The sequence below is a fragment of the Balaenoptera acutorostrata genome, chromosome 5 (assembly GCF_949987535.1).
Source record: "Balaenoptera acutorostrata chromosome 5, mBalAcu1.1, whole genome shotgun sequence".
Lineage (NCBI taxonomy): Eukaryota > Metazoa > Chordata > Mammalia > Artiodactyla > Balaenopteridae > Balaenoptera > Balaenoptera acutorostrata.
Window position 1 is genome coordinate 58,799,265 of NC_080068.1, and position 22,654 is coordinate 58,821,918.

Sequence of the window (22,654 nt, forward strand, 5' to 3'; positions counted from 1 at the left end):
TCTTTTGTCATAGATTAATTGACCATAGGTGCATGGGTTTATCTCTGGGCTTTCTATCCTGTTCCACTGATCTATACTTCTGTTTTTGTGCCAGTACCATATTGTCTTGATTACTGTAGCTTTGTAGTACAGTCTGAAGTCAAGGAGCCTGATTCCTCCAGCTCTGTTTTTCTTTCTCAAATTGCTTTGGCTATTCAGGGTCTTTTGTGTCTCCATACAAATTTTAAGATTTTTTGTTCTAGTTCTGTAAAAAAATGCCATTGGTAATTGGAGAGGAATTACATTGAATTCGTAGATTGCTTTGGATAATATAGTCATTTTCACAATATTGATTCTTCCAATCCAAGAACATGGTATATCTCTCCATCTTTTTGTGTCATCTTTGATTTCTTTCATCAGTGTCTTATAGTTTTCTGAATACAGGTCTTTTACCTCCTTAGGTAGGTTTATTCCTAGATACTTTATTCTTTTTGTTGAAATGGTGAATGCGATTGTTTCCTTAATTTCTCTTTCTGATCTTGCGTTCTTAGTGTAAAGGAATGCAAGAGATTTCTGTGCATTAATTTTGTATCCTGCAACTTTACCAAATTCATTGACTAGCTCTAGTAGTTTTCTGGTGGCATCTTTAGGATTCTCTATGTACAGTATCATGTTATCTGCAAACAGTGACAGTTTTACTTCTTTTTTTCCAATTTGTATTCCTTTTATTTCTTTTTCTTCTCTGATTGCTGTGGCTAGGACTTCCAAAACTATGTTGAATAAGAGTGGCGAGAGTGGACATCCTTGTCTTGTTCCTGATCTTAGAGGAAATGGTTTCAGCTTTTCACCATAGAGAACGATGTTGGCTGTGGGTTTGTCATATATGGCCTTTATTATGTTGAGGTAGTTCCCTCTGTGCCCACTTTCTGTGGAGTTTTTATCATAAATCGGAGTTGAATTTTGTCAAAAGCTTTTTCTGCATCTATTGAGATGATCACATGGTTTTATTCTTCAATTTGTTAATATGGTGTATTGCATTGATTGATTTGCATATATTGAAAATCCTTGCATCCCTTGGATAAACCCCGCTTGATCATGGTGTATGATTCTTTTAATGTGTTGCTGGATTCTGTTTTCTAGTATTTTGTTCAGGATTTTTGCATCTATATTCATCAGTGATATTGGTCTGTAATTTTCTTTTTTTTTTTGTAGTACCTCTGACTGGTTTTGGTATCAGGGTGATGGTGGCCTCATAGAATGAGTTTTGGAGTATTCCTTCCTCTGTAAATTTTGGGAAGAGTTTGAGAAAGATGAGTATTAGCTCTCCTCTGAATGTTTGATAGAACTCACCTGTGAAGCCATCTTGTCCTGGACTTTTGTTTGTTAGAAGGTATTTAATCACAGTTTCAATTTCATTACTTGTGATTGGTCTGTTCATATTTTCTGTTTCTTTTATAAACACAATTACCACCTTCAGGAACAATTCCTGTTCCATAACTAATCTCTGGCTACCACTAAAATCTAAACATCCATTTTTAAAATCTTGAAATTTAAAAAATGTTTTGTAAATGGAATCATACAGTACATGACCTTTTAGTTTGGAATTTTTTTCTCACTCAGCATAATTCCCTGTAGATTCATCCAAGTTGTTGTGCATATCAAGTTGGTTTCTTTTCATTGTTGAGTCATATTCCATGATATGTATGTACCATAGTTTGTTTAACCATTCACCTGTTGAAAGATATCTGGGCTGATACCAGTTTTTACTATTATCAATAAAAATGCTATGAACATTCATGTATATATTTTTGTGTCAACCTAAGTTTTTATTTCCATGTGATAACTATCCAAGAATACAATTACCTGGGTCTTGTGGTAATTGCATGTTTAATTTTGTAAGAAACCGACAAAATGTTTTCCAGAGTGGCTGTGGTGACCATTTTACATTCTTACCAGCAACGTAAGAGTGATCAGTTTCTCCACATGATTATTAGCATTTGGTGTTGTCACTATTTTATTTTGTCCTTTTGGACAGGGGAGTAGTGGTATCTCGTGGTTTTATTTGAGATCTGTAATATCCAATGATGTTCAACATTGTTTCATGTGTTTATTTGCCATACTGTTTTAAGTTTCCCAACTCCTGTGTACTCATATTACAAATCAAAAATTATAACTTTGATCACATTCTCCTGATCAAGAAAGTTAACAGATACCTTTTGCTGTGTGAGAAAGATCCAAAATTCTCACCCTGGCCTTAGAAAACCCGTATAATCTGTCTCTAATAAACCTCTTTAGTGTCAATGATTAACTCAATGATTCAAATATGTAGCAAGTATCTAGAGAATATTTATGTAATATGGATTTGTAACCAGGAGTGGGGGAAGCAAAATAAGGGAAAACAATATGATTTCTCAACAGATACTATCATAAAGTTTCCAGGGATGATGTAAATATATAATAATTGGCACAAAGAAACATATTATTTAAGAAAGAATATTAATTTTCATAATTAACATCCTTTTGATAGTAGTGTGTTTCATTGCTCCAAAATTTACTTTTAAATATTCCCAAAATATTCTGCAGCTATTCTTCCAAAACTACATTATAAATCAACTAATTCTTAATAAACATATATAGGAAAATAGGCAATATGCATGACTAGAGGTTCATATCTTTAAAAATTAAAAATTTTAACAAAATGTAAAAGGATAATCATGAATCATACTGGGCTTACTTGTTTTTTTTTTTTTAACCACTGCTAAAGAATGAACAAGTATGAAGGTATTGATAGTATCTCATAAATTCTATATCTTTTAAATTTAGTTGATGTAGTTGGAGATATTATTCATGCTGTCAGGGCAAACAAAGGAATAGATAGTAAAAAATCTTGATGAATTATTTCCTATGAGAAGAGAGTGGCATGGACATATATACACTATCAAATGTAAAATAGATAGCTAGTGGGAAGCAGCCACATAGCACAGGGAGATCAGCTCGGTGCTCTGTGTCCCCCTAGAGAGGTGGGATAGGGAGGGGGTGGGAGGGAGACACAAGAGGGAGGAGATATGGGGATATATGTATATGTAAAGCTGATTCACTTTGTTATAAAGCAGAAACTAACACACCATTGTAAAGCAATCATACTGCAGTTACAAACCAATTATAAAATAATACTGAATTTTATATTTTAAAAAAAAAGAAATATCTCACAAATTAATCAGTGCAAATGAAATAGCCAATAATTAAAACCCATCAAGGAACTTAAAAAATGGTTCAAACTGACTAAGGCAGACCGCAGAAACAAGAAGAACTACAATCCTGCAGCCTGTGGAACAAAAACCATATTCACAGAAGATAGACAAGATGAAAAGGCAGAGGGCTATGTACCAGATGAAGGAACAAGATAAAACACCAGAGAAACAACTAAATGAAGTTGAGATAGGCAACCTTCCAGAAAAAGAATTCAGAATAATGATAGTGAAGATGATCCAGGACCTTGGAAAAAGAATGGAGGTAAAGATCGAGAAGATGCAAGAAATGTTTTTAAAAGATCTAGAAGAGGGCTTCCCTGGTGGCGCAGTGGTTGAGAATCCGCCTGCCAATGCAGGGGACATGGGTTCGAGCCCTGGTCTGGGAGGATCCCACATGCCGCGGAGCGACTGGGCCCATGAGCCACAGCTGCTGAGCTGCGCGTCTGCAGCCTGTGCCCCGCAGCGGGAGAGGCCGCGATGGTGGGAGGCCCGTGCACCGCGATGAAGAGTGGCCCCCGCTTGCCACAACTAGAGAAACCCCTCGCACAGAAACGAAGACCCAACACAGCCAAAAATAAATAAATTAATTAATTAATAAAAAAAAAATCTAGAAGAATTATAGAACAAACAAACAGAGATGAACAATACAATAACTGAAGTGAAAAATACACTAGAAGGAATCAATAGCAGAATAACTGAGGCAGCAGAAAGGATAAGTGACCTGGAAGACAGCATGCTGAAATTCACTGCTGCGGAACAGAATAAAGAAAAAAGAATGAAAAGAAATGAAGACAGCATAAGAGACTTCTGGGATAACATTAAACTCAACAATATTCACATTATAGGGGTCCCAGAGGAGAAGAGAGAGAGAAAGGACCCAAGAAAATATTTGAAGACATTATAGTTGAAAACCTCCCTAACATGGCAAAGGAAATACTCACCCAAGTGCAGGAAGTGCAGAGAGTCCCAGGCAGGATAAACCCAAGGAGAAACACGCCAAGACACATAGTAATCAAATTGGCAAAAATTAAAGACAAAGAAAAATTATTGAAAGCAGCAAGGGAAAAATGACAAATAACATACAAGGGAACTTCCATAAGGTTAACAGCAGATTTCTCAGCAGAAACTCTACAAGCCAGAAGGGAGTGGCAAGATATACTTAAAGAGATGAAAGGGAAGAACCTACAACCAAGATTACTCTACCCAGCAAGGCTCTCATTCAGATTTGATGGAGAAATCAAAAGCTTTACAGACAAGCAAAAGCTAAGAGAACTCAGCACCACCAAACCAGCTTTACAACAAATGCTAAAGGAACTTCTGTAAGTGGGAAACACAAGAGAAGAAAAGGACCTACAAAAACAAACCCAAAGCAATTAAGAAAATGGTCATAGGACCATTCATATTGATAATTACCTTAAACGTGAATGGATTAAATGCTCCAACCAAAACACACAGGTTTGCTGAATGGATACAAAAACAAGACCCATATATATGCTGTCTACAAGGGACCCACTTCAGACCTAGGGACACATACAGACTGAAAGTGAGGGGATGGAAAAAGATATTCTATGCACATGGAAATCAAAAGTAAGCTGGAGTAGCAATACTCATATCAGATAAAATAGACTTTAAAATAAAGAATGTTACAAGAGACAAGGAAGGACACTACGTAATGATCCAGGGATCATTCCAAGAAGAAGATATAACAATTATAAATATATATGCACCCAACATAGGAGCACCTCAATACATAAGGCAACTGCTAACAGTTATAAAAGAGGAAATCGACAGTAACACAATAATAGTGGGGGACTTCAACACCTCACTTACACCAATAGGCAGATCATCCAAACAGAAAATTAATAAGGAAACACAAGTGTTAAATGACACAATAGACCAGAAAGATTTAATTGATATTTATAGGACATTCCATCCAAAAACAGTAGATTACACTTTCTTCTCAAGTGTGCACAGAACATTCTCCAGGATAGATCACATCTTGGGTCACAAATCAAGCCTCAGCAAATTTAAGAAAATTGAAATCATATCAAGCATCTTTTCTGACCACAACACTATGAGATTAGAAATCAATTACAGGGAAAAAAAACATAAAAAACACAAACACATGGAGCCTAAGCAATACGTTACTAAATAACCAAGAGATCACTGAAGAAATCAAAGAGGAAATCAAAAAATACCTAGAGACAAATGACAATGAAAACACGAAAATCCAAAACCTATGGGATGCAGCAAAAGCAGTTCTAAGAGGGAAGTTTATAGCTATACACGCCTACCTCAAGGAACAAAAAAATCTCAAATAAACAACCTTACACCTTACACCTAAAGGAACTAGAGAAAGAAAAACAAACAAAACCCAAAGTTAGCAGAAGGAAAGGAATCATAAAGATCAGAGCAGAAATAAATGATATAGAAACAAAGAAAACAGTAGCAAAGATCAATAAAACTAAAAGCTGATTCTTTGAGAAGATAAAATTGATAAACCATTAACTAGATTCATCAAGAAAAAGAAGGAGAGAACTCAAATCAATAAAATTAGAAATGAAAAAGGAGAAGTTATAAAAGATACAGCAGAAAAACAAAGCATCCTAAGAGACTACTACAAGCAACTCTTTGCCAAAAAAATGGACAACCTGGAAGAAATGGACAAAATCTTAGAAAGGTATAACTTTCCAAGACTGAACCAGGAAGAAATAGAAAATATGAACAGACCAGTCACAAGTAATGAAATTGAAACTGTGATTTAAAATCTTCCAACAAACAAAAGTCCAGGACCAGATGGCTTCACAGGTGAATTCTATCAAACATTTAGAGAAGAGCTAACACACATCCTTCTCAAACTCTTCCAAAAAATTGCAGAGGAAGGAACATTCCCAATCTCATTCTATGAGGCCACCATCACCCTGATACCAAAACCAGACCAAGATACCACAGAAAAAGAAAATTACAGACCAATATCACTGATGAATATAGATGCAAAATTCCTCAACAAAATACTAGCAAACAGAATCCAACAAAATATTAAAAGGATCATACACCATGATCAAGTGGGATTTATCCCAAGGATGCAGGGATTCTTCAACATAAGAAAATCAATCAATGTGATACACCATATTAACAAACTGAAGGATAAAAACCATATGATCATCTCAGTAGATGCAGAAAAACCTTTTGACAAAATTCAACACCCATTTATGATAAAAACTCTCCAGAAAGTGGGCATAGAGGGAACCTACCTCAACATAATAAAGGCCATATAGGACAAACCCACAACAAACATCATTCTCAATGGTGAAAAACTGAAAGCATTACTTCTAAGATCAGGAACAAGACAAGGATGTCCACTCTCACCAATATTATTCGACATAGTTTTGGAAGTCCTAGCCATGGCAATCAGAGAAGAAAATGAAATAAAAGGAATACAAATTGGAAAAGAAGAAGTAAAACTGTCACTGCTTGCAGATGACATGATACTATATATAGAGAATCCTAAAGATGCCACCAGAAAATTACTAGAGGTAGTCAATGAATTTGGTAAAGTTGCAGGATACAAAATTAATGCACAGAAATCTCTTGCATTCCTATACACTAATGGTGAAAAACCTGAAAGAGAAATTAAGGAAACACTCCCATTTACCATTGCAACAAAAAGAATAAAATACCTAGGAGTAAACCTACCTAGGGAGACAAAAGAGCTGTATGCAGAAAACTATAGGACACTGATGAAAGAAATTAAAGATGATAGCAAGAGATGGACAGATATACCATGTTCTTGGACTGGAAGAATCAACATTGTGAAAATAACTATAATACCCAAAGAAATCTACAGATTCAATGCAATCCCTATCAAATTACCAATGCCATTTTTTATGGAACTAGAACAAAAAAATCTTAAAATTTGTATGGAGACACAAAAGACCCCGAATAGCCAAAACAGTCTTGAGGGGAAAAAACGGAGATGGAGGAATCAGACTCCCTGACTTCAGACTATACTACAAAGCTACAGTAATCAAGACAATATGGTACTGGCACAAAAACAGAAATATAGATCAATGGAACAAGATAGAAAGCCTAGAGATAAACCCACGCACCTATGGTCTACTAAGCTATGACAAAGGAGGCAAGGATATACAATGGAGAAAAGACAGTCTCTTCAATAAGTGGTACTGGGAAAACTGGACAGCTACATGTAAAAGAATGAAATTAGAACACTCCCTAACACCATACATAAAAATAACCTAAAAATGGATTAGAGACCTAAATGTAAGACCGGACACTATAAAACTCTTAGAGGAAAACATAGGAAGAACACTCTTTGACATAAATTACAGCAAGTTCTTTTTTGAGCCACCTCCTAGAGTAGTGGAAATAAAAACAAAAATAAACAAATGGGACCTAATGAAACTTAGAAGGTTTTGCACAGCAAAGGAAACTACAAACATGATGAAAAAACAGCCCTCAGAATGGGAGAAAAAATTTGCCAACAAATCAACGGACAAAGGTTAATCTCCAAAATATATAAACAGCTCAGGCAGCTCAATATTAAAAAAACAAACAAACCAATCCAAAAATGGGCAGAAGACCTAAATAAACATTTCTCCATGGAAGACATACAGATGGCCAAGAAGCACATGAAAAGCTGCTCAGCATCACTAACTATTAGAGAAATGGAAATCAAAACTACAATGAGGTTATCACCTCACACCAGCTAGAATGGGCATCATCAGAAAATCTACAAACAACAAATGCTGGAGAAGGTGTGGAGAAAAGGAAACCCTCTTGCACTGTTGGTGGGAATGTAAATTGATACAGCCACTATGGAGAACAGTATGGAGGTTCCTTAAAGAACTAAGAATAGAATTACCATATGACCCAGCAATCCCACTACTGGGCATATACCCAGAGAAAACCATAATTCAAAAGGACACATGCACCCGAATGTTCATTGCAGCACTCTTTACAATAACCAGGTCATGGAAGCAACCTAAGTGCCCATCGATAGACGAATGGATAAAGAAGTTGTGGTACATATATACAATGGAATATTACTCAGCCATAAAAAGGAATGTAATTGGGTCATTTTTAGAGACGTGGATGGATCTAGAGACTGTCATACAGAGTGAAGTAAGTCAGAAAGAGAAAAACAAATATCGTATATTAATGCATATATGTGGAGCCTAGAAAAATGGTACAGATGAACCGGTTTGCAGGGCAGAAATAGAGACACAGATGTGGAGAACAAACGTATGGATACCAAGGGGGGAAAGTGGGGGTTGGGGCAGGGGTGGGATGAATTGGGAGACTGGGATTGACATATACACACTAATATTTATAAAATGGATAACTAATAAGAACCTACTGTATAAAAAAATAAAATAAAATTCAAAAATTCAAAAAAAGAAAGAAAGAAAGAAAGAAAGCCTAAGGAAAGAAGGTAACTTAAAAAGAAATGCTGCAAACTTTTAAAAAATAAATGAAAATTTATTTTTAAAATTCTTCCTCACAGTCCCTTTATTTAATTGCCTATTTTATAAAAAGATCTGATTTCAGTGGACAGCAGATAAAAACGTAAATATGAACATTTGTGATTTGACGTTACTTACAAAGTATTTTCATAAAATATATTAATTTAAACATTTTTGAAAATTTTTGCCATGCCATTAACAATTGTTTTATTGCAAGATATTATCCTATACCTACATGCACATTTTAGCACATTGCTAAGTTAGAGATCTTGGCAATTACTAAAAAATGAAGCATTCCACACTTCTAAGCACCGTACATTTTCTCAAAATTAATACTTTGGTTAGTTTGAAATTGCCCTGTTTTGATCCCTACTTCTGATTAATCATGACTGCTTCCTCCAAAACCCTATCTCTCATAGTCCCAAACTGGCACATTGAGACCAGAAAGATTTGTTAGAGTCAGATTAGAAGGGCTTTTGAACGCTAGATGGAGAATTTGGAAATTTTTTTCCATAGGCACTAGGTATTTATTAACTTTTTGTTCAGAGAAACGTGATCAAAGTGATATTTTTTGATATTTCATGTGAGTACGTAGAAGTCAAAGGGAGCACTTAAAAAACGTATGAACCATATTCCAGCAGATTTGAATCAAATAGGTGAGTGTTGGATGAAATAAAAAATAATGCCTGCGGAGAAACATAAAAGAAACACAAAAATATTTGGTGATTAAGTGTAAGTAGGGGTTAAGAAAAATTCAGTGCTGCTTAAAAGAAACCAGAAAAAGATAAAATTAGTCTGGTTTGTTGGTTTGATTTATGGTATGTTTATTTATTGATGCTTTTTTTTTTAAATGCCATTGGGGGTGGATGTGGTATAAGGGTTGATTTTAAACATGTTTATTTTTATGTGAAAATAAAATCCAAATAAAGAGAATAGAGATTTTGGGGTTTTTTTGTTTTAATAGAATGATCCTCTGAAGACAAATATTAGTTGGAGATATAAATATGGGACTCTTCAGCTTATAGTTAACTGATGCCATGAGCAAAGAAATATCTATGAGAAGTAGGGCGAAAAAGAGGTAGAAAGGGAGAAAGATGGAAAGAGATAGAAAGAGAGATGGAAAGAAGTGGGAAGGATTAAGAACCAGCATTCATCAGGAACTGCTCACACATAAAATGTTGGAAGAGAATTCAGAGCCAATAGAACTGACAAAGCAGTGCTTCAGAGTGGGAAAAAGAGAAAACATCTCATCTGATGTATAGAAACAAGAGAAGAGTTTAAAAGGCGGAGTGTATGTTCAACAAGGTCAAATACCTCATTATAGTGTATGGTAAGGTAAATGGAGAAATACTCATTACATATGGCAAATATATCATGCATAGAACTCAAAGGCAGAAGAGAGGTTTCAGAGGAAATTTAGTAATGTTGGTTCTCAGAAGATGAGGCTGGCTCTAGATGACTCAGTCAAGATGCTGAAAAATAGGAGCGAATAAGAATGACAAATAAAACAGGAGATAATATGTATATGTAATATCTTCTATTTAAATAAGGCTGGCAATAGTTGAAGCTCTATGCTAAGTGTTATCTCTAAACAGAAATATAATGATACAGGGAAATTATGCCTAACTGGAGATTAATGAAATGAGACTTTACAAGGTTAAATAATTTGCCTTAACCCAAATGTACAGTAAATGTTGGACCTGTTTTCAAATTCAGTTTGAACTAATAATATCAGTAAGTTTAGGTATAAGAATTTGTTCTCTCCAAGAGAAATTATCTGTTTAGGCTTGTAAGTAGCAGAGAAGCAGTCTGTAAGGAAATGATAATCTCTCCTGGAGGGAGATCTTTAAAGATCATTATCTTGGAAGAGACAAGAAAGATTCTAACAGTGGAGTTAGGTAAAGCAAAAGAAGGGTATAGAGTTGTATTTAACCATGGAGTTCAGACTTGATCACTCTCTTTTATCTATAAAGTTTAACATTTCTAAAATGTGGGAAGTTAGAATGGATTAGTCTACTGAGAAAATGAGGAAGACTCATTATGGGGATGACTCTGTAAGGAAATTAAAAGAGAGAATCAAAAGCTTTGGTGCACAAATGAAATAACATTGAACTTATTTGGACCAAATTTGCATGTTTTTCTCTAGAAACAGTGCCACCTGCCAAAAAGAAAGTCGACTGATAAAATAAGTAATTTAAATTTAGAAATTAAAAAAGCAAATCTTGGGGAAGGCTACTACTAGTGATAGTGGGGTAGCTTTGCCCTACTACATTTATACTGTTCACCAGTAATAAATTCTCTACCACAGACCTCAGCATCAGAGGATAGGAAAAAGCAGGGTAAAGGGACCTTGAATTGCAACTATTATTATCCAAGAAGAGGGAGGGGAAGAGTATAGATTTCTATTGTAAGTAGTAGTTTTCCTCATACATGAACCACTTGTTGCCGATATTGGGCTCTTGAAGACTGATCTGAAAGGGTTGAAAATGTAGATCAGTGTAAGAAGGTTGTCAGAGAGTCAGTCAATTTTGGTTAAAAGAATAAATGATGAGATGACAAGACTAGAAAGGGTAGCATTTAAATGTCCAAAACTATTGATAGGGCCAAGATCATGTAAGAGACTGTGAAAAACAAAACATGGGAAACATAGTTGTTATTAGTTTTGGTGATGTAAAATTTGTTATCATGCCACTCTGAATTTATCAAAATGATAATGTCATTAAACAATAAGCATGCTAAGGTATCCTATTGAGGGTTTCTTGAGAACATTAATAAAATTTATTTTGCTCTATAAGTTTCTTATTTTAATCAACTTAGCTATCAGCACAAAAGAAAAAGTCCATTGCTTTTTTAGGTACAACTATCTATGTCCATATTCCTCTTATGATAGTAATTGTGTTATTAAAATATAAAATATTTCATCTAAATTCATGTATTTAAAAAAGATCATGTAAACAAATCTAATCTTACTGTAGATACAAAGTTCTAAATGTATGCCTTGATATTTTTGAAAAAGCGTTCCTACTAATAAAGTATATTTAGTGTTTATATTCTGCTTGAAATTATAGTTTTTAAAATTATATTCAAAATAGTGATATCATACGAGGTCATAGCCACATCATTTTGGACATTTTGGACATTTCAACCTATATCTATAAGAAAAAGTCCTATCTAATATAATGAGACTTTTTTTCCCTAGAGAACAGCCACATGCAAACTCTTAAAAACGTCAAATCTCATATACTTAGCACCTCCTATTTAGGAGGTGTTTGAAATCAAAAACAAAGTTCCATTTTGTCTTGCAAACCTAAGATTGCTAAATTAATACTATACAAACAATGACATTCTTTTTTATGGTAAGGAAATAATCAGTGACTTAGTGGTTCTTTCAAATTTCCATTTGGAGAATAAATATTTTCTCCTGAAGATGTCTTTTCAATTACACACCATTGAGAAGAGATATAAGGGGAAATCTCAGCCAAGTGTGGGTGAATTGCTTAAACCTTGCATTGATTATTGACTATTAAGCAGCTCTTATTTGAATGCACATGATCCCTGTAACCACAGGCTATATTTTCTCTGTCTCCTATCAGCAGTTGCAGCATCCAGCGATCAAAGCCAGATTCCTATAATTGCTGTGTCTGTGACAGTGGGAGTCATTTTGTTGGCAGTGGTTATCGGCTTCCTCCTCAGTGGAAGGTAAGACAGGAAGCTGTGCTTCTGAACGTTTACAGCTGATCTCTTCCTTACCTTGATCTGACCATATGGCTATTAAACACATCCCGAAACAAATGAGGCGAGCAATATATCAGTAGATAACCTGTATGTAGGATGTATTTCTCAAGCCATACCTTGTCCATGTTAGTGCTAACTTTTAAGCACACAATTCCTCTTTTCCAGGTATACTGTCTACACAAGAATAGTATTAACTTGTTATTATTTATTATGTTGTTAATATAACCGTATCTTTTTCTGATATAGTTTATTTTAACCTGAATTTTATTTTTCCTCTCAAAAGTATTGACGTATCCTCTCAAAAGCTTCAATTTTAGTGTTTGGGAAGGTCTGTGTCTGTGCCTGATATTTTAGAAGAATAAAACTAATAATTCTAGTTAGCCAGAGTTCTATCCTAACAGGGTGATGGATACAAAGCAGACACACCCACAAACAAGCATTTTGAGAAATAACCACCCCTTTTTTATGATTGCATTTATTTTCAGCTTCTGAATGATTTCAACCTGAATACATCAATCATAGTGTATACTGATTTAAAGTGAATTTTATTGAATGTTGTATCAATAGATACATTAATATGTGTATTACCTATCTACATTTTTCATTTTGAACAAAAATAAAAGAGATAGAGCCCCAGCAAGAGCTTATGTAGAAGGTATCTCCTGACATTGAGCTGAGCATAATCAACCTTCCTAAAAAAATAAACAAATAAAAGCGTGAGTGTGTTCTACTCCTACAGCAAATGTATTTTCATTTTTCATCCAGGCCACTATTAGAAAGGATATTCCGTAATGAGAGCTGTCCATTTGAAAATGTTTTGGTGTTAGACTGTTATAGAAAATCTCATGAAAATCTTCATGAAGATATTTATTTAAACCTGCACAAATACACAAAAATATACTATAAGGTCCAAAAAAAAGTCATAAAATCAATATTCATATTGATTTTGTACTGTTTTACTCATTTACTTTTGACTCTTCAGCACCTATTCAACTCATAAATATGTAGAATTAGACATTTTCAATATACTGTATATTGTATTCTGAAAAGATTTATGACTACATCCTTAAATTACAGTAGTGACATTTTATTTTTATAAAACACTGTTACTTCCTTTGAACATCCTTTCTCTTTTCTGAAAATTCCCTTTCTTCTAGTTCTTGTTCATTCGAGTGTTGAAAGTTTTCCTAAGAAATCATTGCTTACTTTTAATGTTAGAATAGCAGTGATACATTTTTAGAATTGCTAAATTCTAAATTCTTCCCACAAACTGGGAAGCAGTTTGTGTTCTCTTGAGGACAGCCAGCCCTCCCCAGTCAGAGGCTGGCTAGCTCGTGCCCCACTGATCTCTTCCCTCTGAAGTCACTTTGGGAGAATGCTCTACCATTGTCCCTGCTTTCTGGAAGAGAAGCTAATTCCACCAGTCTTGTCATAAAAACTTTGCTCAGGTTTCGATCAAGTAAGATAATTGAATTGAGTTAATTGTAACTACTAAGAAAACTACCATGAGATAATGTGTCTTTTCTACCCCAAAAGGGTGGATAACTATGATACATTTGCAAAGCTGGTTTGTAATATCATTTATTTACTTCTGAGAAATGGTTGGCCTCTTCCTTTCCAATAAATCCAGAAGCATTAGTTATATTTAGGCACATGGGGATCATAAGAAAATATTATTTGTCGGGTCCACTGAATAAAAATGGAGGAAAGAGCAGACGTCTAAAGGCCAATAAATTTGTGTGTTTGAAGGTTTATTAAAGAACAAATAAAGTATAGGAAGTATTTTATTATAGACTTAGCACACTTTATCTGTTTAACCTAAGTATTGTTAATGTGAATTTACTGATGACATTCAGCTAAGGATTCTCGCTTACCTATATATGAATCAGCCCCTGCCCTCCCCAATTTTTTCCCTAATGCATACAAAATTGACTTAAAAGCAATTCACTTCGTTACATCTGCAGCATTAGACAAAGTGAGAGAAGATTCAATCTACCTACTATTTGGTAGCTGAAAGAGAGTATAGCTTTAGCACACACATACACACACACACACACACACACACACACACACACACGAATTCCATATCTATCTGAAACTACCATACAAGAATAACTAAATCTTAGTATATAGAAATGTTTAGTGTATTTCTCAGTTAAATAAAAATGACATCTATACCCAAGAGGCAAAGCTTAATTTTCAGCATAACTAAACCCAAGACATGGTAAGATAATTTTGGATCTACTGTCTTACGGAAGTATATTACTTTTTAAAAATAGCAATACCTTACAAATTTGTGCATTGTTTATTCACTTTAATTTTTTTTCTTAATTACACAGACTGTGATGCTGAGACTAGGAATTTGCAATTTAAAGGAAAATACACTTTACTAAAAGTCAATTTGAGATTTATATTTTTTTACCAGCAAATTTTTTGCACCAAACTTTTACTTCATTTTGTTGAATGCACATTCTTGAATTTCAAGGGCATTTGTCTTATGATAGAAATATATTTGGCCAAACAAAGAAAAGTTTGTGCCAAATAGAAAAGAGCTGGCAAAGTGGTAGATTTTAATCCAAACAATAATCACATTAAATGTGAATAATCTAAACATACCAATTAAAAAGAGACTGTCAGTTTAGATAAAAAGGCAAAACCCAACTAGATGCTACCTACAGACAAAGATGATGGTGAAATTGTAAAGGGGGTGTGCACATTTGGGGTTTTGGGGGTTATTGATTTGGGTGGTAGTTGTACAAAGTATTTCCTTTGTAATTGCTTGTTAAACTCCATTTTATATACTTGATATGTATAGTCCCAATAAATAAATAAAGTTAACTGGCAATCAAAAAAAAAAGAAAAGAAATATACTTGGCCATTTTATTTTACTTTTCATGAACAGGTTATTTTATGTGTGTATTATATAAACATACTTATTCAAAAACTAAATGATATGATTCTAGAAAGGCTTTTCCTATCTCATTCAAGGCAATGAACTTCGCAATTTTTGTTGGGACTAAGAAAATTGAACCTACCTCTTAGTACATAGAGTATACTGATTAACTCAGTAAAGTTTTGTCAAATGAAAGAAAAACTAAATGAAGAGGTGTGGACAAAGCCTAACACAAATTTGGGAGTTACCTTTAAGCAATAGCAAATTATTGAAAAAAAGCCTTTTCTAGGAATGTTCTAAAGACAGTGAATTATATATATTTCTCCCTCTTCACTGTGCTAAAATATGATTGATAAACACACAAAAACATAATAACACTTAGACTCCAGTCTCACTTTGAACTTACTCTCTTATATCACCTTTTAACCTCTTGAATATATTATAAGCCAGATATTTTCTCTTACGTAAAATGTCTTTTAATTACAAATAATTTAACTCAGTGGTGATATAGACTTAATTCTGATATATTGCAAATATATTACTATCATCTGTATGTAATATTCATTGACAATTTATATCATCATTTGGGCTCAGAAGCAGCTATGTATTGAAAGTACATATTCATTGGCAATTTGAATTTTTATTCAGACCAAAGGAAAAAAATCAGGAATATAACACATTGAATACTATGAGAATAATCTATTTCAAAGAAAGTAATAAACTTTTTTATTCTAAAATACATTGAAAATGAAAAATAAATTAAATATAGAGACTTTCTAATCTTTTTAGGCTAAAATTGATTATGCAGAAACCTCTTGGAGTCTTCTTACCTAGATACAGTTAAAATAATACAGACAAGTATCAATCCTGAAGGGAGAAAGTTCTATTTAAAAAATGACAAAGAATTGTAACATCATTTAGGATTCTATCAGTTTTAGAAATCATGTGATCATCTTGTTTAAAGGTGCTAAATATTCCATAGAGCATTTTCTGCAGGTTTCAGACTATCCTTTTTACTTTCTTTTCTATTACTTGTAAATGGTGTTTTCATGGGACTACAAAATAATTGACTTGTTCTCAGCAAACTATGAGCTAATTACCCTGGGCTGAATATAAATTAAACCTCCTAATATGCACAGCGTGTTGTAATTGTTTTTTGTTTTTTAGCAGTTTTTTTGTAATTGTTTTTTAATCTTTCTGTTTTATCAGTAATGACACTGCACATTGATAACTTTCTTATTATACCCTAATTTTGTGAGGTTGTCTCTTATATATACAATTTTATAGATATAAATTGTTTAATCAGTCTTTCAACCAATGATGTCATCTCCACACTCTTCTAGTTACATATTTGAGAAAGTCTTCTACTTTGACCTTCTCTTTTTCTTTCCTTTGAAGACAATCATTGATACTATTAGATTGACTTTTTTTCTGTGTCCCTATTTTAAACTTGGGACCTCATTCTGAAAATTGACTACTGGACACTTTCTTAGTCTGATATAAAGCTTAAATTAACAGGATTTAGTTGTATAGGAAATACAAAGGAAAACATCTTTCAGTGTACAGAAACTATTTCTTTGAAACTTGCTCAATATAGACACCCTGGGATAAAAGAATATATATTAATATTTTGTCTCTTTTATTACTTATGAATTTAATTAAATCTTAAGAAAATTTCAGAGCTTTGCTTTTTTATTTCAATTAATTCCACTTGTACACTGAGAGGTTAAAGATATACACATGTTACACACATGCATGCCCACACTTACATGTACTTATCTTTCATATAAACACAAAAAAGATAAAGCTGTTTGCCAATTTTAAAATTGGAAAACAAAACCAAAAACTTATAGCTCCTGAAGGGGCAGAAGGAATGCTTCAAGATGCTTAGTCTTGGATATGATTCTAAGGCTATTAATATGTGACTTTATTTCTGTGATGTTCCTGATATGATAAATTTAGTTTAAGGGGTGGCTTAATGCCTATAAAAAGGATTAACTATTTTCCAGGCAAAAAATCTTCCCTTGCTTGTTCTGGTCATGTTCAAATACTGTGGTTAGACATGCTAAATCCTGTTTCCCTTTGTCTTTCATTAAACAATTGAAACTCAATCGATTTGAAATGTCAAATCATTTCCTGAGGCAAAAATTCTTCAGAAATCAGTTAATACTGTACTTGGAGGCTAGGTACAAATTTAAGTTACTCAGACCATGTCAGAAATTTAGGGGGAAAAACAGATTTATGAAAACACTGCTTTCAGGGTTTTTTTTGTTACTTAAAAATAATATTAAAATGTAGCCTTTTGTAATTTTTTTCAAGTCTCTTGAAGTCTAATATGTTGTAAATGACACACTCTTCCCAATTATCCATTACAAACGTATATTGAGTATTTATTGCATATAAAACACCAAGAAAAGTCCCAGGCATTTAAAATAAAAAGGCAATGTCCTTTTTTCAAAGTGTTTCCTAGTTAAATTGGTAGTCTGATAAATGGACAGAATTTCATAAACAGAATTACAACAGCCGGGGTTAAGTAAAAGAGTTTAAACTGGAATCATTTCCTTCATGATAACATTTTTTCCTTTGTACCAAAATGATGATATGATTCATTAATTCAAGAAATATTTGACTTCTTATTAAATGCCTGCCACAGTTCTTATGTTAGGGAAAACAATAGCTTGATGGTAAAATATGCTGGACTTAGAAACATTTCTTCAAGCTCATTTGGAGCCAAATAAAATAATTGTACAGGCATCTTGAATGCAATTATTTAATTCAGACAAATGCCAGAGCTCTGCCCACATTTGATATCAAAGAATAATAGCTTCCAAAGTGAATGATTTTTTAGGCTATGTAGCATTCTAAAACCATCAGAGAAGCATCTTTGCCTAACGGAAGTAACACAAGAATAATACTGATAATAATAAGTTTAATATTGTCTAGCATGAATTACATACTACCTACTACTAGGCACTGTTCCAAGGACTTTACATGTAATATTTTAAAGTTTTCTTTTTAATTTTATTTATTTATTTATGGCTGTCTTGGGTCTTCGTTTCTGTGCGAGGGCTTTCTCTAGTTGCGGCAAGTGGGGGCCACTCTTCATCGCGGTGCGCGGGCCTCTTCACTATCGCGGCCTCTCTTGTTGTGGAGCACAGGCTCCAGACGCGCAAGCTCAGCAATTGTGGCTCACGGGCCTAGTCGCTCCGTGGCATGTGGGATCTTCCCAGACCAGGGCTCGAACGTGTGTCCCCTGCATTGGCAGGCAGATTCGCAACCACTGCGCCACCAGGGAAGCCCTACATGTAATATTTTACAATGCTATGTCTCAGTATCAGCTCTATATCCAATTTATACTTCATAAAAGTTATCTTCTTGATGTTTCTTGAATCTTGTAAAAATAGTCCAGCTGTAAGGCTTTTGCATTGGCTCTTCTTCCTGTCTAAAACTCTTTTGACCCAGAGAACAATATGGCTTCCTCCTTCTTTCTTTGCTCAATCTAATTCTCTCAATTGAGCTGACTAAAATGATGACCCATGATTCCTTCCTCTGCACATCAGATATCCCTTACCCTGGCTTGTCTGTTATAACACTCATTGCCATTATAGTATGTATATCTTAATATATTATAATATATTGGGTGGGCCAAAAGTTTCGTTCATTTTTTTTTTCCATAAGATGGCTCTAGTAACACTTAGCTGTCTTTAAGTTCATTCAAAACAGTTTTGTTAGATTGCATGTTACAGCTGTCAGATCAGCATGCATTTTAAAAAAAGACATCAAAATTGGTGAATTTTTGTGTAGCCATTTTAATATTGAAGATGGAAGAAAAAAGCAACATTTTTGGCATATTATGCTTTATTACTTCAAGAAAGGTAAAAACGCAACTGAAATGCACAAAACGATTTGTGCAGTGTATGGAGAAGGTGCTGTGACTGATCGAACGTGTCAAAAGTGGTTTGCAAAGTTTTGTTCTGGAGATTTCTCACTGGATGATGCTCCACGGTCAGGTAGACAAGTTAAAGTTAATAGTGATCACATCTAAACAGTCATTGAGAACAATCAACGTTATACCATGAGGGAGATAGCCAACATACTCAAACTATCCAAATCAAGCACTGAAAATCATTTGCACCATCTTGGTTATGTGAATTGCTTTGATGTTTGTGTTCCACGTAAGTTAAGCGAAAAAAACCTTCTTGACCGTATTTCCACATGCAATTCTCTACTGAAATGTAATGAAAAAATTCCGTTTTTAAAATAAATAGTGACAGGCAATGAAAAGTGGATACTGTACAGCAGTGTGGAATGGAGGGATGAGATCATGGGGCAAGCGAAATGAACCACCACCAACCACACCAAAGACCAAGGCCGGTCTTCATCCAAAGAAGGTGATGTTGTGTATATGGTGACATTGGAAGGGAGTCCTCTATTATGAGCTCCTTCCAGAAAACCAAACAATTAATTCCAACAAGTACTGCTCCCAATTAGACCAACTGAAAGTGGAACTCGACGAAAAGCGTCCAGAATTAGTCAACAGAAAATGCATAATCATCCATCAGGATAAGGCAAGACCGCATATTTCCTTGATGACCAGGCAAAAATTGTTACAGCTTGGCTGGGAAGTTCTGATTCATCTGCCATATTCACCAGACATTGCACCTTCTGATTTCCACTTATTTCAGTCTTTACAAAATTCTCTTAATGGAAAAAATTTCAGTTCCCCGGAAGACTGTAAAAGGCACCTGGAACAGTTCTTTGCTCAAAAAGATAAAAAGTTTTGGGAAGATGGAATTATGAAGTTGCCTGAAAAATGGCAGAAGGTAGTGGAACACAAGGCTGAATACAGTGTTCAATAAAGTTCTTGGAGAAAGTGATAAATGTGTCTTTTATTTTTGCTTAAAAAACCAAAGGCACTTTTTGGCCCACCCAATATATATATTTCTTCTGTTGATTTTTTGTCTGTCTCCCATACTAGAATATAAGCTCTAAAATGATAGGGATTTTTATCTGTGGGTTCCTGCCCCTTAGAACACTGTCTAGAACATAAATTATATTATATAGTCAGTTAGTGAGGGCCTGGGTCTTGAGCACAGCTCTTACTTTAAGACATTTGCTCTTCACTATATAACTTCCCCATGACTTATATCATTCAACTCTATGATTTTGGTGAAATTCTGATCTCTTATATGTAAAGCCACTGAATATTTACTGCTAAAGATAATAATATTAACATTTAAGAACCTTCCAAACTGCTATGAATAAAATAACTCTTAGAAATTAAAGTCAGCGATATCTTACCACTAAAGTAAATTAAGGAATACATTGGGTTATAGTGAATTTTCCCTCTATTCTACACTTGGCAATTATACCTGGTAAACTGTATCTATTCTAGAATCACACATATCAAATGTCACCAACCCCATGACCATTCCTGATTTTGTGAAAGCTAGTTAATATCACTTTTGTTTTCCCTCAAAACATTTTTCCCAATTGAAATGATTTCAGTTCATCATTTTATATGTGTCTCCCCTGATAGATATGTATTCATGTTGAACACAGATTCTAGTGTAGTTTCTCAATAAATGTCCAATGACTGGATGACTGGAAGAGTGAAGCTGGAGTTGGAGACTCTTGAAAACATGCTTCGAACTAGCTTTCCAGCATTATCACTATGTGTTTTTGACCTGGATTCCTTTGGTTGCATATGACAGAAGGCACATTCAAAGTGGTTTTATCCAAAAGATAATTGTAGATCATATAGATGAAAAGTTCCAGAGATTTTTTAAAAATCCAAAATACAGGCACTTAATAGATCCAAATGGTAAAATATTCTCTGCTATGCAATTGGAGACACATGATTCAAGAATGCTCTGGCACAAATATGGTATTTAAAGGCACTGATCAGAATGAAGCTATTTGGGTAGAGCCCTGGGGCTCTGATATGTATTGAGAGATAGAGTGAAGGAGGAAGATCCAGCCAAAGGAGACTGAGAAGGAGTGGTCCATAAAGTAGCAGGAGACCAGACAATTGTTGATTCCTGAAGCAGAAATGGTCACCGTCTTGAATCCAGTCCCTACTTTAGAGCTTTTGACCTTCGCTCTCACAGGTGGCACATGCTCTGACAGGAACCTAATACACAGCCCCACAGAGTAAACCAATCAGTAGCACTGAGACCTTAACTAAGAAGAGTATGGGGAAGGTATACTGCATGGCAGTACAGTTAGAGTTCGTGCCTGAACCTGAAGTAGGGTCAGCCTCAGACAACGCACATGAACTAAGAATGAAGAAAGAAGATCTCACGTGGTTTCTTTTTTCATATCCTCTATTTCATCTCTCAATATTTAAACCTCACCCACATGTCAAAACCCACATCAACTGTTCTATCATAAAAACATACTCAGTTCCTTTAGCTGAAGTATTCTCCCCTTCCACTTAAGTCTCAGAACAATATACCAGTATTTCTCATGGAACACTTTCAACCACAAATTATAGTAAATATATTTTCTTTTCTGCCCTCCAGTAAGTATATAGAGGATAAAGGCTTCTGTGGCTCTCCCACATAACCTAATTGAATGAATACCTCATAAATTATTGAATTAAAGATAAATTGAGCATCAATCTCTATTTGAAGTGCTTTGTCTCATTTTTCCCATTAATGTTGATAGTTTGGAAAATGAAAAATGTTAGTAACTCTGACATAAGCACAATCAAATACCTAACCCATAAATGTGTTTTCTTCCTGAGAAATGGAACTTTTTGTGCCATCAGCAAAATAAATGCAATGATATCAAAGAAGTATTGTATAGGAGATAAGAAATCTTCACTAGCTTATATTATTTATTTGACATCTGGGCATCCTAATGCCAGTGTGGTGATACACATGGTGATATCAATCAGTATTCACTTTTATAAATGATAATGTACATCAAAGTAACTGTATTTCCCTCCCAATCTTTTCAAGTTATGGGCAGCATGGATAGTTGATATATTTGGCACCTTTAACAACTAGGATTATGTACTTTCAGACTTGATAAGTTTTCATAAGGATAAGTATTACATAAAAATATTTTAATCAAATACTATTTTATTTTAAAATAATGATAAATAGACAAATATTTGTAATCACACATGCAATCGCTGATTTTAGAAAAGAGCTCATTAAAAACAAATCTCAGTGGTTTATGAATTAGCAATAGATGTGACTTTATAAAACTGTAATAAATCCAGGCATGTGTATTGATTTAATATCTGAGAGTTGTTATCCCTTCTATTTTCTCATGATTACATGCTTTTTTCTTCAGAATCTGAA

General features: G+C 34.2%; 1 protein-coding gene across 5 annotated transcripts in view; it reads left to right on the top strand.

The window, feature by feature from the left end:
* Positions 1-22,654, top strand: part of EPHA5 (EPH receptor A5) — a 313,487-nt gene that overhangs the window by 217,645 nt on the left and 73,188 nt on the right. For 3 of the 5 annotated variants that reach the window (XM_007193544.2, XM_057547286.1, XM_057547288.1), the window contains one exon: positions 12,307-12,412. In XM_007193544.2, coding sequence (XP_007193606.1) covers positions 12,307-12,412 — 106 coding nt within the window. The remainder of the gene's footprint in view (positions 1-12,306; positions 12,413-22,654) is intronic. The other 2 variants (XM_057547285.1, XM_057547287.1) reach the window with 1 other exon arrangement.